The 26,099-nt window shown below is 43.2% G+C and overlaps 1 protein-coding gene across 1 annotated transcript in view; it reads right to left on the reverse strand.

Annotated features, from left to right (window-relative positions):
* Positions 1 to 420: 420 nt before the first annotated feature.
* Positions 421 to 26,099, reverse strand: part of ell (elongation factor RNA polymerase II) — a 139,708-nt gene continuing 114,029 nt past the window's right edge. Inside the window, exons 7-12 of the mRNA XM_048614073.1 lie at positions 24,785 to 24,878; positions 22,031 to 22,526; positions 13,966 to 14,032; positions 7,678 to 7,849; positions 7,092 to 7,136; positions 421 to 5,469 (exon numbers count right to left, since the gene is read on the reverse strand). Coding sequence (XP_048470030.1) covers positions 5,353 to 5,469; positions 7,092 to 7,136; positions 7,678 to 7,849; positions 13,966 to 14,032; positions 22,031 to 22,526; positions 24,785 to 24,878 — 991 coding nt within the window. The 3' untranslated portion in view covers positions 421 to 5,352. The remainder of the gene's footprint in view (positions 5,470 to 7,091; positions 7,137 to 7,677; positions 7,850 to 13,965; positions 14,033 to 22,030; positions 22,527 to 24,784; positions 24,879 to 26,099) is intronic.

The raw sequence follows: 26,099 nt of genomic DNA on the forward strand, positions 1-26,099 counted from the left end.
AAGTATGGGAGAGAACTGATTAGAGAAACACAAATTCCTGTAATAATGGGATAAAAGCAAAATGCTACAGATGCCGGGAATCAAACAACAGAATGCTGGAGAAACTCAGGACTGGCACCACCAGAGAAGAGAAACAGAGTTAACGTTTTGAGTCCAATATGACTCTTCTGAAGAACTGTCAGTCTCCATGTCACCATGCATTTCCTAGAAAAACTGGTGAATTGAAAACTTTGAAAACTGAGGTTGATAACATGTTTGTGTGGGAAGGTTTAAGAATTACAAAACTGATGTGGGTTGATGGAATTGGGAAGCAAATTAGTGGTGACCTAATTTAAAGATGTAACAGGTAAATGAATGGTCTCGGAGTTCCTACATATAACAATATAGAAGCAGCCAGGAAATAAAGACACAAACAAATACTAATACTTATACATATAATCATTAAATATTCTATAACTCTACAGTCATACTAGCTTGTATTCCTTGGTATGTACAATTCCATGATCAGTTCCTTAGCTATACAAGTTCACTCAAAAATATTAAGAGTGTAGAAACATTTTAATCTGACATCTATATATACTGTTCTCAAAAAATAGTTTTATTTAAACTCCAGAAGGTTCAAAAATGTTTAATTTTTTTAAATTCAGAAATATTCTCTCCAACTTGGGTGGAACTGATATTGTAACACTGTGATTAAAAAAAACAAAGAGCTGCATATGCTGGAAATCTGAAACAGAAACTGCTGGAGAAACAACAGATCTGGCAGTATCTGTGGAGAAAGCAGAGTTAAAGTTTCAGGTCCAGTGATCCTTCTTCAGAACTATTAACTGGGTTTTCCCTCCACACATGCTGCCAGAAATTCCTCCAGGAATTTCTGTTATTGTAACACTGGACAGAGAGTTAGCAGGGAGTGGCAAGGTAGCAGATGCCAACCTTGCCGCTCAGCCTCCTGGTTCATTCGATAAATCACAAACGAGAAATCTCTTTGAGACACGAGGATGGAAGAATAAAACTTTGAATGCTGGTTATCCAAAAACCAAAAAGTAAAACAGGACAGGCACCACCAAACCAAACTCGTTTCCTAATCCTTCCAGACAGATACTGACCCATTTACTGTATGCACACAGAACTCCTCCCACCAATCCCTGTACGCCAACAAATACAAGTCGAGGAAGATTAAAAAAACCTGAATCACCCTCTACCATACCCAGTGTTCGCCACCTTCTCTTTGGGAATTGGCCATTACTGGAGGTCACGTGGTGCAAACCTCTAGCCCGAGCTGTGAAACAGGAGGGGAAGGAACAGCAGCACTATTCTAATCTTCTAGTAACACAAAGGTCAGTTAAGAGAACAAGCACTCTTAAATTTCAGGCACACCCCAAGCAGGGACATACACTGATGTGTAGTGACGCAAGCAGGGGGAACACAATAACATCCCACAAACATTATCAAGGGAGATGATTCATTCGTTTGGTTTTCAATAGAGTGCAACAGCTGGGTTGGACCTCTCACTAGAGCAAACCCTCAACAGTGCAGCACACTCATTTCTGCTCCAGCATCAGCCGAGATACGTATTAAAGTCCTAGACTGGTGCTTGACCCCACAACCTTCTCACTCAGAGGCAAAATGTGCTACCCACTAGGCATCAGGAATATCTGACGGACAGAAGGATGAACAGGTATATGCACCGAGGGAAAAGTAACAGGGTGGGGGGAATGATTGAAAATGGGGAGGGAGAGGAGGCAGGGGATAGGGAAGAAAAGGGGCAGAGAGGAGGGAAAAAAAGGAGGGAAGGAAAGAAGAGAAGAAGGAGGAGGAGAAGGAGATGGAGGAGGAAGAGATGGTGGTGGTGGTGTTGATGGTGGTGAGTGGGTTAGAGAACACGGAGGAGAGGGAGTGGGTGGAGACTGAAACACCAGTGAGCTGGTCTGATATTTTCACAAGATACGGGGTGCAGTGCAAAAATGCACCAATATTTCAAAGTCTTCTGGATTTAGGCACATTCCCAGCATTAGTGATACCATGCACCCTCTGAAATTAGCTCCTGTTTAAACTCAACTTATCCATTTAGTAAATTAGATATTAGAATATAGATGTCAATGTCAGAAGCAGCTGTCCAGGCTTTAGCAGATTTGGAATATTACAGTTTGGTTGCAACTTGAAGATTTTAGCTTGGGATGATATTACCAGGAGAATATCTGTGATACAGCTGGACAGGTCACTGGACCTGACTAGACAGATGGGGAGGCTATCAGTGTGAACAGGGTCTAAGCATGATGGGGACTGGGGATAAACAGGGCACAGAGCAGGGCTGGCAGACAGAGGAAGAGCATGGTGCAGTTTGGGGGTCAGGGGTTGGGACAATGCTGAAACAGCAGGGGAGGACATACATTTCATTGAAGCAATACTTGACGACACTCAATGTTCCTCCAAATGGTCAGCTCCCAGACACCTCCCAGTTTTACCCTCCCTGAATATGTTAAATCTGTTGGCATTATATGGGACCCAGGACGTCTACATTCAGTTAAAATGTGCCCGTGTTTGTATGTAACTTGATGTTTAGGCATTCATTCCACGCAGCTAGAACACTGGGCAAGCTAGGACTGGTATGACAGCCATTCTGCTGTCCTCTGAGTAAAGGGGCAAGTGTCACGTTTGTTTAAGTTATCCTCATATTCAAGGAGCTGATTCTCACTAATCCCCACAATCAGTCAAATATTGCACCCTTTAAACCTCCTGCAAATACAGTTCTCACTGGCATCTGTAGTACATAGTCAGAACTTAGCCACATGTTTCTGAACTCCAATTTCAGCCTTGAATATACAATCCTCTCCAGTGTGGACTGCAGTAGAGGATCTGACCCTGTTGCTGTTTAACAAGGAAAGTAATGACATTTACTGAAATAGAAAAAAAATGAAAACTGAGCCCTTGCTGGGAAAACAATTAACAGCTCCAACTTTAAAAAAATCTTTAAATAAATTAAAAATACTCAAAGGATTGTGCAAGACATAGCTGGAAGATCCCATTGAAACTCCCAGGGACAGCGAAGTCAGCACTTAATAGCTGTTAACCTGTTCAGAATGTCTCCTCTCCCTTATCTCCAAACATTCACAGATTGCAGATCTCCCACAATTTCAGCACAAAATAAACAAACACCCTCAAAACAGGCAGTGGAAGTCTGAGGAAATAGGGAAGGGAAAAATAACAGGTTCAAGATGAATTAGATCCATACAGAAGCTTGGAAAGTGTAGACTGGACTTTTGGACCTAGGTGATACCTGCTTCCTCAGCCACAAGAGGTAACTGTCTAACACCCAACATCTCAAAAATGCACTGATCAAATCTGTTGCTATTTCAACCTCATCAGTGAATCAAATTTCAAGCAGTAGGGATTAATGTCAGGTTGCTGACTGAAATCCAATTAAAGCTGAACAAAATAAGATACAGTTGACCCAGGCTCAATTAGCTCCAGTAGCTCTTGGCGTTTGCAAATGAATTCAGGACCTGGTGAGAAGTGAATCCTAAATCACAAAAACAACCAAAATTGAAAGGACCAGGTGGGAGGAAGAATTTGACTTGACAATTTCGATTTTCAAATTTGGAAATATTCAATAGAATGTCATTACTTTGTCTCCAGTTCAGGTTTAAGCTGCTGTTTAGTTTCCAATGTAGATTTTAAGTTGTCCATTTCATCGAAGTGGACTACTTTAGACAGGGAAGAACCATAACTTAAACTGAAAGGGAGAAAACCGAAGAAGATTTAACACTTGATTCTATTTGAACCTTGCATCCTCCTATGTTTTAAACCTGACTAAACTGTACCAGTCATATTTCTCAATGTGCGTTACAATGGGTTAAAATACATTGCCTTTTCTTAGACTGTTCAAATTAACATCCCAACATACGTCAATAACTCAATACAAGGACTAGTGTGTGGAAGCCAGGTTGCATAGCAAGTGCAAATTAGGGTCAGGTGACAGCTTTAATGTCAGAAATCTAGTTAAACAGGCAGGAGTCAGAAATAACATAAATCAGGATCACACAAACATAGATCACCAGCAGCTGCTCAGGGGAAAGTGAAGTGGGGTTGGCTGGGTTTGGGGTGTGGTGGTATTAGTCACAGTTCAGTTGAATCTCCGGACTTCATGGAAGAGGGAGGCAAGACTACCTTAGGCAAAGGTTAGTGACATAACCAGCTGTCATTTGCCTTGGGGGAAGGGAAGAAAAAGGGACAGTGAAGAATAACAAAAATTTAGTCTCAGGCCCAAAGCACCATTAGCGAGGTTCTTGTGGGGATAATTGGCACAGAAGTGACTTTTAGGCAGTGAAGTAGTTCTGGATCCCATCATCGCCAAAACATTACTCATTACAGAAAAGGATATAATCACTTGATTGTGATTCCATCCATTCCTGCCTGGTTAGGGGCTCACAGCACTGAACACTGATTTTTGATCATTACCTGACCTATTGGCAGAAGATGCCATTTCATTGTAGCAGTTTTACAGTTGAACTGATCACAGTAAATAACACTTCTAAATGAGTTCATTCATTCACCTCTTCTTGGATTTGGTGGGTGGTGTTTGAGTTTCACACAGCTACAGCATTAGGCAAACCTTGAGAAGCAGATGCAGCATGACCATTAACAGGTGCCCAGCTGACACTTAAGGAGTGGTGTATCCTCAGACAGCTCACTATGTGCTGTCGTTTATACCTGTAACCCGGTGAGGCAACAGAAAGTGACTGCTGCAGAATCACCAGTTTTTGCAGTTGTTGCTGTTTCTGAACAGACACTTTAAATACTTAACATGAGAGCATTTAACGCCAAACAAAACCAGGGAAGACGGTGCTTGAACATACGGGTGCCAACCCCTCAAACCAGTCTCTTTGGATGGCAGGTTTTACATCTAACACTTGGACCATATCTTGTACAGTGAAGAAGGCAGACAAAGGCAACAGCAGCAAAAATATCATTCCTAGAAGGAAGAATTTGAAGAGTCAGGTGAGGGGCACATAATAAACAAGTCTGAAGAGTCAGGTGAGGGGGGAGAAGACATGGTTTGTTTGAGCAGTCAGGGGACACAATGAACAGCAAGTCCTTGGTACATCTTCCAATTTTTTTAAAAAGCCTTTGTCCTTTAGAACACTAAACTCTCCTCACTAGACAGTTACCGACAGGGGTCCCCCCTCCCATCCCCACAAGTTTCTCTAATTAAAGTTAGTGCTGGTCTTAGTCGGTGCAGTTTCCTCCTCTTGTGAAGCACACACACACAGGGGAAGCTGGAAACACAATTAGATGCAATTGCTCGCTGTATCGCTCTCCCTCTCTGTCTCTCTCGCTGGTAAAGTAGTCACGCTAACGCCAGGATTGCAGCTGCTTCTGGTCGTATTCTGCTATCAATTTCTTAATGTGAGCCAGTTTGTTGTGTAGGTATTCACAGCGATATTTCTCCTGGCTGTAATTGGGATTTGTCTGCATAAAAACAAGAATGACACTGCATTCATATCATAGATCTCACTCTCACATACGCACACACACCTTACTTGTCTGATAGTGGCAATTTAAAATATAACCTTTATGTGGGAATAGTTTGATACAAGCTCTGGATGGGGCAGGAGTGGGGAGTGAAGGAGAGGCACAGGACAGTGTGATTAGTTTTGGTTTGCTCAACAAAGAGCAAGCACAGGCAGCAAAGGTTGAATGGCCTTATTCTGTTAACACCAAATGTTAACTAACAATTAGAAAAGCAGAGACCAAAAATTAATGCAATCATAAAACACTTGTGGATTCTAACCTAATAATTCACAATGGCTGAATGACATCCTCATGCACTAGAACAATTCTGTGACTGCAATTCGGTTGGTGAAGCCTGTGATAAATCACATCCAACTTATTCAGACACGACTGGCTCAATCCCTGGGGTTTATTGAGTTGGGTGTTACAATTAGCCTCAGGAGCAGAGAGGTATGGAGGGGCAGCATGGAATTGGTGCTCACTACCTCAGACTCCTATCAGGTTGCAGTTGATCTTCTACAGAAATGAACGACATGGCACCAGACACAAGGAAGGGGTCTTCTGGGATGGACACTGACAGGGAAGAAGAGAGGGTCGCCAGGGAGGGAAGGCGAGATGGTTCTGGGGAATAACAGCCCTGGCCCTGTGTGGGAGGCAAGATAATTTCAGGGAGAGAAGGGCCCGGTTCCTGGAGGAGAGGGGCAAAGGACCCCAGGTCCTGCAGGACAGGGATAAGGATTCTTTAGGTTGAGGGGCTGTTGGGAAGTGACCGGGGAGGCAATGGGCCGGGTGAAGGGGAAAAGCGGTCCCTGGGAGCAAAGGACATTTTATTGGGTCGGAGCCTTTCCCAGGGAGTCCTGGGAGGATAAGAGACCCAGGTCCTGGGAGAAAGAGGATCAGAGAGTCCTGGTTCCGAGCCTCATCACCTAGGATTGTTACCATGCAGTGCTCCACTTTCCTGTCGACTCCCCACAGCCCTTCAACCTTAAAATGTGACTGTGACTATCTCCTTAATTTTACTCAAATGTCTCAGCATCCGTAGTACTCTAGGGTAGTGAATTCACAAATTCATGATCCTTTGAGAGCAGCAATTTCTCATCTCTATTTAAAATCTGCTGCCCCTTATCTTAAAACTATGACTGTGCTCCAACTGCTTTGGGGGACAGCACAGTGCCACAGTGGTTAGCATTGCTACCTTACAGCGCCAGGGATCCCAGTTCGATCCCAGTCTTGGGTGACAGTATATGTGGAGCTTGTGTGTTCTCCCCGTACCTGTGTGGGTTTCTGCCAGGCACACTGGGTTTCCTCCCACAGTCGAAAGCAGCGCAGGTTAGGTGGACTGGCCATGCTAGATTGCCCTGTCGTAACTAGGGATGTGGAATTTAAGCGGATTAGCCATGGTAAATGCAGGGTTACAGGGATAGCGTAGGGGGTGGTGTCCAGGTGGAATGCTCTTTTGGGGGTCAGCATAGACTCAAATGGGCCAAATGGCCTCTTTCCGCACTGAAGGGATTCTATACAAGCCCCATTCCCAATGGGAACTTTAGCAATTTCTACATCCATTTCTGCTAGATACTCACCTTCTTAATTTTCCGATACTCCTGTAAGATCTGGTCATGAGTACTCTGAGGAAACAAGACGTGTAAAAGATGAGAAGAGCAACAGATATTCAGACTTTACAAAAGTACAATATGAGCCAAAGATGAGGACATCCCAAAGCCTCATGTAATTGAGTGGAATCCGATTTGCTGGTTCATTTTAAAATATTTGCTATGAGGGCAATATTCAGGTTATATGCCAATCTTCCTATTAAGCTCCCTTTCAAAATACAAATGCAAAAGCACTGTTAAAGTGAACCACCAGGAGGCAGAGCTGAGTGTCTGGGTAGCTGATACCTCAAATGGTGAGCAAACTGAGCATCAAACCAGAATAAGCAACTGATTCACTCCATGTGTTCAATCACCACTTGATCCACACACGGAAAGAGGGTATGGGGCGAGGGCGAGCATGAGTAGGAAATAGGGAGCTTCTCTAAAACATGCAAATAGTGTGCACAAAATCCACCTGTGGTTAGCTGCCCTCTCTCAGGCATCGACTGTGGTGGAGAGGAAGGTGAGAGGGGCAGCGTGTAAATTTTTTCTCAGATGGAAGTAAATTATCACGTACCTTGTAGTCTGCAGACCCAGGAGAGAGCTGTTTCAGCTCAGCGTCCAGTTGTGTAAACCGCCTGGTGATGCTCTCTATCCTGGAATGCAGGTCCCGGTACTCATTGTACTCTGCATTGAAATCAGTTTTGTAACCTTGTCTCTGCTCCTGTGACTCAATTGCTGCATATTTGCTGAGGAAGAAATCCACACCAGACAACACTTAGGTGGATGTAGAAGAGGAGGTATTGCTGCAGAACATTATGACATCGTTCAGTGCTGTACATAGACATACACTATGATGGGCTTTCTAAAAGTGAACAGTGCAGTTTTGCAAAGAAATGCAATGGCAAATATCTGAACGAATGACAGGGAATGTGCTTTCGGCTGTGTGGTTTCAGCAAAACTGCAGAATAATCAGTTTACATTCTGATAGTACAGTGGGATCTTTGATGTTCACCTAAACTGTCTGGTGAACCTTGCCTTTACTTCATATTCAAAGAATTGGAACACCAACCCCATGGCGCTGACCCTCGGTGCCGACATAAACGTATGAATTAGGAGCAGGTTCTAATCTACGTCAAGCCTGCTCTGCTATTCAAGAGGATTCTGGACGATCTGTTTGTTCCACACCTCCCTCTACTCCTGATAAACGCGTGATTTTTATTAGGCAATGAAATCAATCTGGCTCAATCTTAATAACATTCAATGATCCTGCTTCTGTAACCACTTGAGGCAGAGTCCCAAAATCACAGAACCCTCAGGACAAAACTAAACCATCATAAAAGGGTGTCCCCTAATTCTGAAACACTGACCCCTCGCTGTAGACTCACCCATCTCTTCCATATCCAGCATCTCTAGACCAATCAGGATCGTTTAGAATTCAAATAACTTCTCACTCTTCTGAACCCCAATAAACTATGTCCTCTCCACAACATGCCGTCCTCCCTATTCTTGTACCATCTGCAAATATGCTACCATGCTTCTGCTTCCCTCATCTAAGTCATCGATGTAAATTGTAAAATGCTGAGGTTGCCCAGCACAGATTCCACTGGTCACATTCTGCCAATTAGAAAAGGAGCTATTTGTGAATACTGAGATAACAAGGTGTCGAGCTGGATGAACACAGCAGGCCATGCAGCATCAGAGGAGCAGGAAAGCTGACGTTTCGGGTCGAGACCCTTCTTCAGAAAACTTCCTGCTCGGCCTGCTGTGTTCATCCAGCTCGACACCTTGTTATCTCAGATTCCCCAGCATCAGCAGTTCCTACTATTTGTGAATACTGTTTTCTGCCAGCTAGCCAATCTTCTGGTCATGCGAATGTTAACCCCACTCCCACACATACCATGTGCTTCTCCTTTGCACAATAACCTTTTACATGGGCACCTTGCGAAGTGTTTTCCAGAAATCCAATACAATACAGAAAACTCCAAAAAGTTGGTTAAAACAATTTCAGAGATTGGATTGCTCCCTACTGGCAAAAGTTGACAGGAAGGAATGGGGGCCAACTTCCAATATACTGAGCAACCTTGGAACATTGCTTTCTTCAGCCTCATAAAGGCCTCCATCTGTGTCAACCTGGAGAACTATAGGGCACCCTCTTCAAACCTGGCTATCCACAGAAACCAGTCACCATTCTCCATTGCTGCAAATGACAACCTACAAATGCAATTCTTACCTAGAGATCCATCACAGATCCAATACAAGTGCAAACGGGGATCAAACAAAGTGTCATTACAACCATTTTCTTGCCCACCCCCACTCCTGCAACACTGCACCCACCTCCATAAAGATCCCTACTGGAATGGAGCTTTTCTACAGAACAAGTGGGAAACTGTTCAGCCTGTGTCTCCTCCAGTCCACTCCAACCTCTGTCATCGATAGCTGTGGTAATCAAACAATATGCTTGTATATGCGCACGCTCAGAGGCTGCTCTCCAAACCATCCATCAACGCATTCATGGAGATGATTGAGAGAATGGGCCTGGACTTAAACACCTGGAATACAAGGGTCTTCGCCAGCTTGCTCTCTCAGTATAACCCCCCACCTTTCAATATCCATGATAATCCTCAACACTAGCACCCTGCAAGGCTGCGTACTCGGCCCCTTACTACGCTCCCTATACACCTGACAGCGTGGCCAAATTTCATCCGAACTCCATCTACAAGTTTGCCGATGACACCACCGTTGTAGGCCAGATCTCAAACGTTGACAAGACAGAATACAGGAAAGAGCTAAGTGTGCTTTGTGGCATGGTGTAAAGATAACAATCTCTCCCTCAACATTAGCAAAAGAACTGGTCATTGACTTCAGTAAGCAAGGTGTAGAGCATGTTCCTGTCTGTATTAATGGTGCTGAGGTGGACATGGTCGAGAGCGCCAAGTTCCTGGGAGTGATGATCACCAGCAATCTGTCTTGGTCCACTCACATGGATGCTATGGTCAAGAAAGCCTCTACACTTCCTCAGGAGGTAAAGGAAATTCGGTATGTCGTAAAGATTTTTACAATTTTTATAAGTGCACCATGCAAATCATTCTACCTGGATACATCACGGCTTGGTACGGCAACAGCTCTGCCCAGGTCCGTAAGAAAATACAGAGTGAACACAGCCCAGGCCATCACACGAGCCAACCTTCAATCCATTGACTCCATTTATACTTCCTGCTGCCTCGGAAAGGCAGCCAACATTAAAGACCCCTCCCACCCCAGTTATAATGTCATCCAACCTCTCCCGTCAGGCAGAACATACCAATAGATTCAAGAACAGCTTCTTCCCTGATGTTATCAGATTTCTGAATGGACCTCTCAAACTTTAAATTCAATGTTAGAAATCACACAACACCAGGTTTATTTAAAATCACAAGCTTTCGGAGCGCTGCTCCTTCATCAAGCGAAGTGGTGGGATGCACTCAGGCACAGAATATATAGGTAGAGAGATAATGGCAAGATAATTCCAGTCTCTACTCTATTTGTACTTATCCGTTCATACTCTTAATTACCTGGAATTATCTTGCTATTATCTCTCTGCCTATACGTTCTGTGTCTACACACCTCCCTCCACTCACCTGACAAAGGTGCAGCGCTCCAAAAGCTTGAGATTTTAAATAAATCTGTTGGACTATCACCTGGTGTCATGTGACTTCTGATCGCATCCCAGGCCAACACCGGCATCTCCACATCAAATCCAAAGTCAATCCGAGTGTACCCCAACTGTAAAGCTCGAATAAACCAGGAAATCCACTCCCTATCGTAGGCCAAACGTGCAACATTCAAGTCGAATGAGCCAGACCTATACAGGAAATCCAGATACAAAGCCATCAGGGATGTCAAGAGGCAGCACCAGACCAGGTTAGAGGCCCAAACCAACTAAACAAACCTCTGCCACCTATGGCAAGGCCTAAACAACATTACGGGATACAAAGTGAAGCACAGCGAGATTGTGGACAAATACACATCCCTCCCTGACACGCTGAATGCTTTCTATACTTGGTTCGAGCAGAATGCCAGCGGTGCAGTGCCACCTGTCCCAACAGCCCCAGATGCACCTGTTCCTACCATCACCACTGCAGACGTTGGATCGGTCTTCCTGGAAGTCAACCAAAGGAAAGCACCGGGCCCAGACGCTGTCCCCGGCTGAGCACTCAGATCCTGTGCGGACCAACTGGCGGAGATACTCACTGACATCTTCAACATCTCCCTCCGACAAGCCAAAGTCCCCACCTGCTTCAAGACAACATCAATCCCGTATCTAAGAAAGCATGTGCAACCTACCTTAATGACTACTGCCCAGTGGCTCTGACCTCAATGATCATGAAGTGCTTTGAGAGCCTGGTCATGGCCCACGTCAATTCCAGTCTCCCAGCCCACCTCGACCCCTTAAAACTTTCCTACCGACGTAGCACGTCCACAGAGGATACCATATCCCTAGGCCTGCATTTATCCCTGGAACATCTGGACAAAGACACCTACATCAGACTCCTGCTTGTTGACTAAAACTCCACCTTCAACACCATTATTCCCACCAGACTGATCTCAAAACTTCGTGATCTTGGTCTCAGCTCTGCTCTCTGCAACTGGATCCTCAGCTTTCTGACCCATAGGCCGCAATCAGTGAGGATAGGTAACTGCACTTCCTCCACAATAACACTCAGTATGAGAACCCCCTCCCACCGCCCCAGGGATGTGCCCTCAGCCCCCTACTGTACTCCCTGGGCACCCATGACTGTGTTGCCAAATTCTGAATGAACACCATCACAAATTCGCTGACAACATCATCATAGTACGATGGATATTTAACAACGAGGCAAAATACAGATGGGAGATAGAGGGCTCAGTGACGTGATGCAACGAGAACGTCATTTCTCTCAACATTGGCAAAACTAAAGAACTGATCACTGACTTCAGAAAGAAAGGAGAACATGCCCCCATCTACATCAACGGAACTGAGGTCAAGAGGCGGAGAGCGAACTAAAATCTGTCCAGGACCTCCCACGTAGATGTGACAGTTAAAAAGGCATAACAACGCCTCTTCTTCCTCAGGCAGCTCTGGAAATTTGCCATGTCCATAAGGACCCTCACCAACTTCTACAGATGCACCACAGAAAGCATACTGTCTGGGTGCATAACGGTATGGCAACTGCTCTGCCCAGGACTGTAAGAAACTACAGAAGGTGGTGTGCACAGCCCAGACCATCACAGAAGCCAACCTTCCATCCATGACTGCATTTCCACGGCTCATTGCAAAAGATACAGAAACTTGAACACGCACCAGTAGGCTCAGGCACAGCTTCTTCCTGGCAGTTATTAGGTTGATGAATCGACTCTGTACCTCAAATAATGTTGTTCTTGCTAACATTGATCTCGTCTAGCATTTGCCCTGTGCAATATAACCTGTATGCCTCTAAGTTTATTTTTTTACAACCTTTGATCTATACTTCCTTGCTTACTATGATCTACCTGTACTGCTCATAAATGAAGCTTTTCACTGTACTCCGGCACACGTGACAATAAATCAATCAATTTAATGCTGATCTCGCCATTTGTGCACTTTCTCTGCAGCCATAACATTGCCTCTAGTCTATTACCCTATGCACTTTGCATGGTATGATCTGCCTGCACTACACACACAACAAAATTTTTCATTGCACCTAGGTACATGTGACAATAATAAATCAAATTAACAACTATCGCAAACCGCTGGACAATGAGGATCAATTCTCAAACCTGGAGTCTACTTTCACCAAGGGTAGACATCAATGAAATTTAACATAACCTCCCAAATGTCAGTGTAGACTTTAGCCATAAGAGAGAGAATATTTGATGGCACAGACCTCAAAACCATCACCAAACTCATTATCCATAGTGCACCTGCTCTTCCATATGCATCAAAACCACACACAGTGGACAGGAGACATCTCAAATCCCTTGAGAAACATCAGCAGCAAATCCTCCTCAAAATCTTGCAAGTGCAATGGCAGGATGGGTGTCCTCTCTCAGGCCAACATCCCCATCACTGGCTCCTGTCCATCAGCTGTGCTGGGTGAGCCATATTATACCAAAGCCTGTCTCAAGAACTCCAAAACAAGCTCTCGACTCCAAACTTCAACATGGTAGGCGATTATGAGGAGGCCAGAGGAAATGTTTCAAGGATGCCCTCAAAGCCTCCCTGAAGAAATGCCACATCCCACCGACTCCTGGGAATGTCTCACCAAAAACCGCCTAAACTGGAGACAAATCTGCAAAGCTTCCAACCATCTCCAACACATCCAGACAGAGACCAAGAGAAAATAGCAGCAGGAGCGAGCAAAAACACAAGTATCCTGCCATTGTCCCTTTAAACAACACCTTCCAACGTGGTTTCAGGATCCTGTATCAAGACAATCAGTCACTTCAGGACTCACCACTCTGCAGGAGAAAGAAGCTACTTTTGGATGTCAAGGGGCCAATCAAGAAGGAACTGAGCTACCTGATGCAGACCTCTTAGACTTCAAAAAGTTAGCCGAGTCCGAGTAATAACAGTAACTTGGAACAGGGAGAAAGAACATTATTAGCCAGTGATACCACTCCTTAGCACATTGACCTATATAAGCATGAATGCATCTACTAAAGCAGCGGTGACATGATCAGGATTGACTACAATATAATGACTGCTAAAAAAGGTTGACAAATGAAGAATGGGCACTTATTGGAGCATGCCCAACATTCGAACAGATGCAGGACTTGTACGAGTTGGGAAGGATAAGACTGAAAGCAACATTACACCAGACAGCAAAAGGGTTGGCCCAGAACCTTCTACACAATGTGTACTTACAGTAAATAATCAGGCACATCTGATGTCGATGTTGGAACACTTGAGCTGTTGCACATCCCATTCAACCCTACAAGGAAACAAACTGATGTTTAAAATAAAGTAAACACAGGAAGCCAAAGCTTCTAAAACCACTTTCTGCCCATTAACCAACTTGGCCTCTTCAGCCCCAGGACCAACAGCTCGCCGTTCCACCCCCACCCCAGACCAGGCCCAGGTCTAGGTCCAACTGCACCTGACCCTACCCCACTGCCTCTCAAAGGGACCGGGATTGATGTATTCCAATGGAAATGCCAAACAGCTTTATTGCACTGGGAGATCACTGAGCTGAAGGACCGGTTGAGCACTATCATGGACGAAGGTGTTCTATTGTTGTCCTGGTTCATGTTGTTCAAACTGTGCCATCAATCCTTGTAGGACTTACACAGCTTGGAGTGAAAAGGAAGATTACAGCCACAGTGGCAGAATGCAGTTCACGTGACAATTAGACAGAGCCACACAGGCAGTTTTCTGTGTTGAGGTGCAAAAAGCTGGAAATGGCAATAAGCAGCCTGTCAGTGAATTGTGGCCCCTCCATACCACACAATTACACTCCTTTTACTGGCAGCATGACAGCGCTCTGCTCCCAATTATATACTGGGGGAGCACAGTGCCAACAGGAGTGTTGGGAAAATAACGGAAACAGGGCCCTCTGATGGTTTCACCACAAAACTGCTGAAAAATTGGTGTATTCAAACCAACAAGTCCCAGGATTGTAGCTACCCAGAAAATGTATACCTGAAATAAAGCAGCAATGCTGGTAATACGCAGCAAGTCGCTAGGGTTAGAAGGCAGAAATAACAGGAGGAAGTAGACAAGAGAAATCAGGGACTGTGTGTGGGATCCATGCCCCAGGGAGAGTCCTATGCCTCAGAGACTGGGCGTGAGGGACTCATGCCTGAGAGTCAGAGAGAGATGAAGTAAACAGATAAGCCGAAAGCACAGAGTAACATGTGGCTGTATAATAATATACCTGTTAGTGACAGATAATTGAAAGAAGGGAAAGAATGGCAGCTGAATATTCCCGGTTCTAAGGTTTTTAGGTATAAAGAGGCTAAAAGAAAATTGAGGGAGGGTGTGAAATATTGGATGAAATTAACATAATGAAAGCATTAAGGGATTTAAAATCTGAAAGAGGGCCAGATGAAATTCTTTCTAGACTCTGAACCGCTAACCATTTTCCCAATTGTCTCCAGGTGTGCGTTAGAGGAGTGCTGGACAACAGCTAACACTGTCCCATTATTTCAAAACAGAAGGAATGAACTGAACGATAAGTGGCCAGTCAGTTTAATCTCAGTAATGTGAAAAATATTGCAAAAACATTCTATGCAATGTGATAAATATTCTTTTAGAAAGAAACTGATTAAGCAAAAGATCTGACAAATGCTGGACGTTTTAAGAGGTAATAGTGGGACAGTAGATTAGAATAATGTATTTGATGTGACCCATATGTATTTTAACAAGGCTTTTGATAAAGTCCTCCATAATGAATTAGTCAGAAGAGTAAAGTCTACAGAATCCAAAGCAGAATAAGAAGTTGGAGCCAAAATTGGCCCAGAGGCAGGAAGCAGATGGGTCTGGTCAACAGGCACTTTTGTGACTGGAATAATGTGCGGTGGCATTTTGTAGGGCTCGGTACTTAATCCTTCACCGTTCCAGTGTATATCAATGTTTTGGCTTTGAATGTAGGGGGTGTAATCCAAAAATTTGCACAGGATACACAATGGTTGTGGCTGATAAGAAAGATATAGATTGCAAAAAGGTATCAAAGCACTGGGCTGGAAGGGGTGGGAAAGTGGTAAATGGAGTTTAAACTGAATAAGAGAGAAATAATGTATTTGAGGAAGGCTAACAAGTCAAGAGAATACATAATAAATGGTAGGACATGCAAAAGTGTATGGGATCAGAGGCACCTTGGAGTGCAGTAGCATGGATCTCAGATGGTGTACTGACAGTCAAATAAGGTAGTGACATACTGGATGCTTGACTATTAGCCAAACCTCAGAAGAAGAGCTTAGAGGTTAACTGTGGAAAACATTTAAGTGGATGTTTCAAAAGGCTCAGAATAAAGATATTCCTACTATAAAGGAAAAATCTAAGGGGAGGAGCTAACATCTGCCGTTAACTAGAGAAATTAAGGAAGGCATAAGACCTAAGGAAAATGAATACAAATTGTGCAAAAATTAGTGGTTGGTCAGATGATTGGATATAGAGAATAGCAGAGAAGTTAGTCAGACAATAGACTGGGATGGCGAGGGGGGCGCGATCATAATATTGATTCAGAAATCAATTATAGCAGCGAGGAGGGATGATATCTTTGAAGGATAATCAAATAGGGCCATAATGTTGGAAAAAAAACATAAAAGTGGCCAGCACCCTGTTAGGTGGATACTATAGGTCATCAAATGGTCAAGGAGTGGTTGGAATCAAATACGTATTCAAGCTACAAAGAAGTGGAAGAGTACAGAGCAGTAGTTTTTGGGAATTTCAACTACCCAAATATTAACTGGGCTATGAATATTCCAGTCAGCTCTTTGACCCTGCTCTGCCATTCAACAAAATTATTGGTAGTCTGCCTGCAATCTCTACATTTCGACATATTCTGACAACCTTTCATCCCTTTGGTAATCAAGAATTTACCTATCTCTGTCTGAACAATATTTAAAGATTCTGCTTCCACTGCCTTTTGAGGCAAGGAATTTTGAAGGCCCTCAGAGAAAATGGTTTTCTTACCTCTGTCTTAAATGGGCAGCCCCTTATTTTTAAACTATGACCCTAGATCTATATTCTCCCACAAGAGCATTTTGATATCCACCTACTCAAGTCCTCTCAGGATCTCACATGTTGCAATTATCACCTCCGACTCTTCCAAACTCCAGAGGATACAGCCTAGCCTGTCTAGCCTTTCCTCATAAGGCAATCTGCTCATTCCAGGGATTGCTTCCACTGCATTGACATCCTTCCTTAGGTACGGTGACCAGCACTGTACATCATACTTCAGGAATGGTCTCACCAATACCCTACATAACTGAGGCATAACATTCCTACTCCTTTGTTAAATTCCTCCAGGAATAAAGTTAGTTTTAGTGTGCAAGGCAGAAAAGGAACATTTTTTTTTTTTAAAAATTGCATCCAGGAGAATGTTTTTAGCCAGTTATGTAGAAAACCCAACAAGGGGGACAGTTTTGGACCTAATTATCAGAAATGACCTGAGCAGGTGGAAGGTACATCAGGTAGGGAGCATTTTGGGGATGGTGACTATAACTCAGATTTAGGATAGTTATGGAAAAGGATAAGGATGAGCTTGGGATAAAAGTTCTTAAATGGAGAAATGCTGATATTGGTCAGACAAAACAGTTTTGGCCAAGTGGACTGAGAGTAGTTACCTTCAGATAAAACTGTGTCAGAGTATTCAAAGAGGAAATAGCGTGAAAGTGGAGCAAAGACTAGAGAACCCTGGATGTCAAGGGAGATTAAAGGTTAGTATTAAGAAAATAAAAGCTATGGCAGATACAGAAGATTCAACATGTCAGAGTCCCTAGAATATAGAAAGCACAAAGGGACCACAAAAATGAAATTGGGAAAGCAGAGTGTATGAAAAAGCACTGGTAGGCAGAATAAAGGATGCCCCAAAGGGTTATGTTAAATATATAAAAAGCAATAGAATAACTAGGAAGAGCAGGACTCATTACGAAGCATAGAAGTAATCCAAGCGTAGACTCAGAAGACCTGGGTACAGTGCTCAATGAATACTTTACATCAGTACTCACAATAGAAAAGGATGACGCAGATATAGATGTCAGGTGGAGGACTATGAAATACTTGAAGAAATTAACATAAAGAGACGAGGTACTAGCAGGTTTAGCAGCCTGACGAGTCATTAAATCAACAGATCCTGGATGATGTGTATCCCAGGATATTGAGGGAGCCAATGGAGGAGATATCAGGGCCTTGGCCATAATTTTCAAACTCATAATAAAATAAATAAATGCAGATGAGTCACTGGACTCAAAATGTTGACTCTGCTCTCTCTCCCCACATGCTGCAATTTGTGTTTTAATTTTCAAAACCACTCTGGTTGCAAGTGAAGTGCTAGAGGACTGAAGGATTGCTCACATTGTCCAATTATTTAAAAAAAAGGAGGAAGGCAAAAACTAGGAAATTACAAGCTAGTCCAGCCAAATTTCAGTGATGGGGAAATTATTAGAAATAGTTCTGAGAATCAGAATTCATCTACAGTTGGAGAGGCATGGATTCGTTAATTGTGTTTCACAAACTTGATCGAATGTTTTGAGTAGGTAAGCATGGGTGTTGATGAGGGTAATGCATTTGATGTGGTCTACACGGACTTTAGTAAGGTTTTTGATAAAGCCCATCTTGGCAGACTGCTCCAGAAACTATCAGCGCATGGGATCCAGGCAGAGTGTCATATTGGATCCAAAATTAGCTGAAAAACAGGAAGGAAAGGCTGATTGTAGAGGAATGCTTCCAAAAGAGTTCCACAGGACTCAACTTGCTGGTTGTGGTTTACATTAATATGGACATAAACATTTGATCAATAAGCTCATTGACACGAAAATTGGGCAGGTGGTAAATAGTGAGGAGGATAGATATAAATCACAAGCAAATATCAACAGACTGGTCAGGAGGGCAGAACAATGACAAATGGAATTCAACCCAGAAAATGAGAATTAATGCATCTGGGGAGGGCTAACAAGGCAAGGGATTACACCGTGAATGGTAGGACCCTGAAAATTACTGAAAATCAGTGGGGCCTTGGTGTGCATATCCACAGATCCCTGAAGGTAGCAGGGGCGGTAGATAAGGTGGTTAAGGCAGTATATGGTATACTTGCCTTTATTAGACAAGGCTTGGAATATATTAGCAGGTGACTATGTTGGAACTGTGTAAAATGCTGGTTAGGCCATAACTGGAGTACTGTGTACGGTTCTGGCAACTACAATATAGGAAAGATGTGATTGCACTGGAGAGGGTACAGAGGAGATTTACAGGATGTAGCTGGGCTGAAGGTTCTTAGCAATGAGAAAAGTTTACTTCTTTGAAGCATCGAAGTATGAGACGGGACCTGATAGAAGTGTAAAAGATTATGAGGGGCACAGATAACGTGCACAGCAAGGTATTGTGTTCATTCAAAGAAGGACCAATAACAAGATTGATGGTAAGGGAAGAGTTAAGGAGTTGGAATTTGCTTTCTGAAAGAGTGGTCAAGTCCTAACATTTAAGCGGTATTCAGATATTCAGCATTGCCTTAGCCTCCAGAGCCATGGGTCAAAAGTGAAAAATGGGATGAGTGTAGTTAGATCTTCATTGACTGGCATGTCATGGCAGGCCAAGTGGCATCATATACACTTTAAATGCCTGTATGAGTGTAAGTGGAGTCACCCAACTAGGAATTTAAAAAACTGATAGCAAGAGTCTCTGCAGGTGTACAAGGTGAGCAAGTGTTGGTCCTCTTGAGAGTAAGTATTGGGGGTTAATACCAGATAATCAGGAAATGATTAATGAGATTAACACATATTTTGCTTCTGTCTTCACTATAGGGGACAGAAAAACCATTCTAATAATACCTAAAAAAATCAGTAGATGGAAGAGACAGGGAAACTTGGTGAAATTACAATCACTAGGGAAACAGTAGTGAGCAGACCAACGGAACTGTGGGCTGACAAGTTCTCAGGTCCTGGCAGACTTCATCCTAGGGTTTTAAAAAATGTTGTTAATGAAAAAAATAGATGTGTTGGTGATAATGCTGTTGGTCAAAATTTGTTAGATTCTGCAAAGGTACTATCAGAATGGAAAGTAACAAATATAACCACTCTATTCAAGGGACGCAGGCAGAAAGCAGGAAACTGTGGGACAGCCAGCTTGATGTCTTTGGTGCAAAGATGTTGGAATCAATCATGAAGGAGGTTACACCTGGGCATGTAGAAAAACTTCAGCATAATGCAAATGGCTATTAGATGTGTTGAGTGAGTGGGCAAAAATCTAGCTGATGGAATTTTTTTAAGATATAGAATCCCTACAGTGTGGAAACAGGCCCTTCAGCCCAACAAGTCCACACCGAACCTCAGTGTCCCACCCAGACCCATCCCCCTATAACCCACCTAATCTACACCTCCCTAAACACTACAGGCAATTTAGCATAGCCAATCCACCTAACCTGCACATCTTTGGACTGTGGGAGGAAACCAGAGGACCTGGAGGAAACCCACGCAGACACGGGGAGAATGTGCAAACTCCACACAGACAGTTGCCCGAAGCTGGAATCAAACCTGGGTCCGTGGCGCTGTGCTAACCACTGTGCCACCGTGCCACCCTTAATATAATGGAAAATATGTGAAATTGATCATTTTGGCCAGAAAGACAAAAAGGCAATGTTTTACTTAAAAGGAGACTGACTGCAAAACTCCAAGGTGCAGAGGGATTTAGGTGCTCTGGTGCACGAGTCACACAAAGCTGGTAGGCAAATAACTAAGGCAAAAGAAAACCTGCGGATGGTGATGATCTCAACTGAAAACCAAAACAGCTGGAAAAACTTGGCAGCATCCATCGAAAGAGGAACAAAATTGGTGTTTTGAGTCCAGTATGACACTTCCTCGGAAGTGAAAGGAAGGTGATGGCTTTTATGCCTTAGGAAAGGAGAGGGGTACACCAATCGGAACAGATGGGAAAGTACCCCGCAGCAAAAGGCAAAGGGAGCTGTAATGGCAATTGAGAAGAGATATAGAAGATGAATAGTATTAATTTCAGAAAATAGATCTTGAGATTTGATTCAGAACTAGGAGCACCGTTTAAAACTTAGGTGTCATGCTTTTAGGACAGAGATGAGGATAATTTTGATTCTGAGAGTTATGCTGATTTGTAACTCTGCCTCAGAAGGTGATGGAGATGGGGGTCAATGAATATTTTTAAAGTGGAAGTGAATTGATTCTTGAAAGGCAGGGGAATCAATAATTATTGGAGGTAGACAGTCATGTGAAATTCAAAGCACAAACAGATCAGCCATGATCTTTTGAACGATGGAGCAGGTTCAAGGGGCCAAATGGTCTATTCTTGTTCTTCATTCATATTGTTATACAGAAAATGTGTAAAATAGTTACAGCATTACGCGCAGTTCTGGTTGCCACATGAAGAAAAATGCGATTGTGTTAGGGACGGTACAGAGGATATTTATGAGGATGTTTCTGACACTGGAGAATTCCAATTATGAGAAAAGATCGGATAAGGAGGGCTCAGAGGTAGTAGGAACTGCAGATGCTGGAGAATCTGAGATAACAAGGTGTAGAGCTGGATGAACACAGCAGGTCAAGCAGCATCAGAGGAGCAGGAAAGCTGATGTTTTGGGCCTAGACCCTTCTTCAGAAAACCTTTCTGAAGAAGGCTCTAGGACCGAAACATCAGTCTTCCTGCTCCTCTGATGCTGCTTGGCCTGCTGTGTTCATCCAGCTGTACACCTTGTTAACTCGGATAAGAAGGACTGTTTACTTTGGGACAGAAGAGACCGAGGGGATAACACAGTGTGGAGCTGGAGGAACACAGCAGGCCAGGCAGCAGAGGAGTAGGAAAGTTGACGTTTCGGGTCGGGACCCCTCTCCCGCATCGGCAGTTCTTACTATCTCTCAGAGACTATGGGGGGATCTAATCCAACCTAATTAAAGATTAAAGGGTCTAATGGAGTGGATAGAAAGACCCTAATTTCATGGTTGAAGAATCCAAAATTAAACAGTACAGATCGAAGGGAAAAGGAAAAAAATGGGCTTGAAGAGAAATCTTTTCACCCAGAGGATATTGAGGATCTAGAACTTTGACCTGAAAAGATGCTAGAGGCAGAAAAGTTCAAATTTGAAAAAATACTTGGATATACACTTAAGGCCATAACCTGCAAAGCTTTGGAGTAAGAGACAGAAAGTATAATTAGGCTGGATGCTTCCTTATCTGACAGCAAAAGTACGATGGACCAAAAGGTCTCCCATCTGTGCAATAAAGTTCTATTGATTTTGTGAACACTCACCTGCAGCCTTCTGTGGAACAATTTTCTTCTGCTCCTTGCAATTCTGAAGAAACTCATAGTCTCTTACACGCTCTCCACACCCTTCCTCGCTGCTTTCCTTGTCCTTTACTCGCTCCTTGTCTTTGTGCTTTTTAGATTTTTTCTTCGACTTGATGTGGAGTGAAGGTGCACTGGGATGAGGATAATGTGGGGGTCGTGGGCAGACTGTTCGATCTGGGGTCTCCTGGCTTTCTGAATCCTGGCCGTTGTGACTTGAATCGTTGCTGACTTCTGATGAAAGATTGTGAGGTCTCTGATTCTCCACAAACGTTGGCAAGGTGGAGGTGGAGCTAATTGAATCGGCAGCAGCTGTCTGGACTGACAGAGCTCCCGTCTCTTTCCCATTGGAGGGATTTAACCTGCCATTTAAAGTCGGTGGAACCCGGCTCGTCAACAGAGATATTCTTGGTTTCTTATTGGCCAATGGATCAATGAAATCATTGGGTAGCGATCGTTTCTAGGACACAAGATGCTTCAAGTTACTTCAGAGTAAGCACAGAGCGAACGGATAGAACACATTTAACTTGGTATAGCGAGTAAATAAACCTCTAGAAAATTTGCCAAACTCTTCAATACAAAACAAAATTAGATACAAGAATCAGGTGGAATTTTATCACCAAGTAGTTTCTCATTTTTCATCATTAAATAAACTGGAATAAAGTTAGTATTAATGGTGTGGGTCTTGTAATTATATATCTGGACCATCACTTAACTTGCAACCTCTCTGGAGCAGGTGGGACTTGAACTTAGGCTTTCAGGTCCAGAGACAGGAACATTACCCCTGCACCAACACAGCCCTAAGAGGTTGCGAAGGGACATAAGCTAGTTAAGTATATGGGCAAGAAGTACATGCTGAACAATACGGGGAAATGTGAAATTATCCAGTTTGTTAGGAAGAATAGAAAAGCAGAACTTTTTAAAAAAAATTTCAGAGAGACTAAATGTTATTTAGAACTACTTTAGAACTAGAATCTTGTACACAAGTCACAGCAAGTTAACAAGCAAACACAACAAGTAATTAGGAAAATTAATAGTGTTTTAGCTGTGATGAAGTCATCTAGACTTGAAATGTTAGCATGTTCTCTCTCCATGGATGCTGCCTGACCTGCTGTGATCTCCAGCATGTGTTGTTTTCAGCACTTTAGACTATATTGAAAGGTGGCTAGAATACAAGAATAAGGAAGTTTTGCTGCTTTGATGAGACTACAGCAGGAGTTCAATACACAGTTTTGGCCCCTTCAGCTCTGGATGGCTATACCTTAGAGAATCTAAATCAACCTTTGTTGCAGATTACATCCTTCGATTTGAGATTATCCTCTGTGAATAGACTGAGTTTATCATTTTTAATATACCTATACTTAATGTGAGATAATCTTTATTGAATATAAAATTTGTAAAGGACATAACAGGGTAGCTCTTGAGAAACTGCTCCCCTAGCTGGAGAGTCTAGAATCAGTCTCACCATACAGGATTAGACAGATGAGAAATCTTTGGAATATTCTGTCACAGTTAGCTGTGGATGTTCAATTGTTGAAGCTGATAGCTTTGGAATTATGGGAATTGTTTGGGAAAGTTTAATTGACGCAGGCTGAAAGAAGATAAAGACTTTAATGAACAGTGGTACAGTCTTGAGGAGCCATGTAGTCCTCTGTTCTAATTGCTTCTTTTATGAATCTGTTGCAAGATGATGATTATGATCAGCAGGAATCATCCAGGTTAGCTTTCTGCCTTGAAGCATGTAACCCACAAACATGACAAGGGATTGTATTTGTAAGTTCACTGTTAAAATGCTCTTGTAAGTGGTTAAATTGATATATACTGGGTCTCTCAGACCTCAGTCTATTTGCCTTTTGGAATGAGAAGCCTCATCTGTGAGGTGATAATGATGCTTTACCTGACTCCAGTGCCTTGACAACAGAATAAAAAGTGGCCATTGCTAGTGTGGACAAGAGTAAGTTCAGAACCAGAATTGCCACATGCTAGAGCTTCTGAACTGACACTGCCTAAATGTACTCCTGCAGAATGGTTAATTGATTGAAGCGCCAGGCATTCAACCTTGAACAACTAACCACAATGTTCTCAAGGGCGATTAAACTTTGCATTTTTCCAGTGTAAAATCCACATTTTGCTGTTTGGGCTGTGGACTAAAATGGGAGATGAGACGGCTTTAAAGCAAGGAAACTGTAAGATGATGTTTGAAGCTTTCTAAACAAGTTACTGGAACATATTGTGAGTTGTATACACAATGCTACCTTACTAGAACAAGAAGAGGGAAAATTTCAAGCAAAACAGCACTGACTGTGTGTGTTCAGGGCAATTTTTGCCCAGAGTCAGTCTTTTGATTGGCACCAATTGTTCAGAGCTCAGCACAGTAAAAATCGCTTGAATGATTCCTCAGGAGGTGCATCTTATTGAAGTTGGCAGGTTTCTGGTTTGAGCTCCCCTCTTAAGACATAGGCACAATCTAAGGACTTATTTCAGTGGCACAGAACTGTGAACTGACTGGCTCACATTGAAACTTGCCAGATGAAAACAAGTTTAAATAAATCTAATTTACTGGATTACCCATTAATTTTTGTCTGTAATTACTTGAACCAGGTGGGGCTGCTAGAATAGTCATTCCAGTATGGTGTGTCACAAAGCTTGTCCTTAAAGGATGCCAAAATACAGTGGATATAAAAACAGAGATAGCCATTAGCACATACTGTGTCATACCTGTGGCGGAGAGGCTGAATTTGCACTGTCCTTTGGACTCGATGAAGGCGTCTCCCCAGAGCCTCCCGTGGCATTGTGGGGTTGACAGGATTTCCTGCAGAAACAGAACAATCTCTAACAGTGACAGAAAGCTAGGCGTGAAGCAAGACGAAGAGGCTTTGCTATAAGATTAGCATAAGATTCGTGGAGGGCAAGGCAGTACAGTCATCCACATCACGAGATTACCCTGGTGCACATTGCACGCGACCACGCCAAGGATCAAATCAGTGTCGGCAACACTTGCTGACAGGGACCTTGGCCCGATGCCTGACCATGCTCACTGGATTCCACATGACAGTTTAACGTCTCTCAGCACATTCGCAATAAATTGAAAAAATCCAGCTTACTATTCAAAGCATCATGACGACATCCCTGGAGCCACAGTACTTAGAACATAGAACAGTACAGCACAGTACAGGCCCTTCGGCCCACGATGTGCCGACCTATTATCCTACTCTGAGATCAAACTACCCTGCATACCCTGCATTTTACTATCATCCATTTGCCTATCCAGGGGTCGCTTCAATGTCCCTAATGTATCTGACTCCACTACCACTGCCGGCAACATATTCCATGCACCCACCACTCTCTGTGTAAAGAGCCTACCTCTCACGTCTCCCCTATACCTTCCTCCAATCACCTTAAAAATTATGCCCCCTCATAATAGTCATTTCTGCCCTGGGAAAAAGTCTATGGCTATCCACTCTATCTATGCCTCTCATCATCTTCTACACCTCTATCACATTTTCTTTATTTTAAAATTTTGCACAGATGTTTTTTCTTAGAATCCCTACAGTGTGGAAACAGGCCCTTTGGCACAAAAAGTCCACATTGACTCTGAGCATCCCACCCAAACCCATCCCCCTAACCTACACATCCCTGAACACTATGGGCAATTTAGCATGGCCAATCCACCTAGCCTACACATCTTTGGATCGTAGGAGGAAACCCACACAGACACAGGGAGAATGTGCAAACTCCATAATATCAAAAAATTTGTCTGTTCTCCACCCTTGTTTTCAAATTCCTCCATGGCCTTGCTTTTGTCCCTTCCCTGCAACCTCAGAGATATCTGCTATCCCTGAAATTTGGCATTTTGTACTTTCCCAGTTTGTTCTATCATCACTGGCAACTCCTGTCCTATAGGGAGGTAATCCTCTCCCTAAAACACTGCCTCGACTTCATACTTTAAAAGACTCCTTAAACCCTCTCATTGATCAATTATATCTCCCAAAGTAACTATCAAATTCTGCTAATTACTGATCCTGTGAAGTGC

Source organism: Rhincodon typus, chromosome 29 (genome assembly GCF_021869965.1).
Source record: "Rhincodon typus isolate 14 chromosome 29, sRhiTyp1.1, whole genome shotgun sequence".
Classification (NCBI taxonomy): Eukaryota; Metazoa; Chordata; class Chondrichthyes; order Orectolobiformes; family Rhincodontidae; genus Rhincodon; species Rhincodon typus.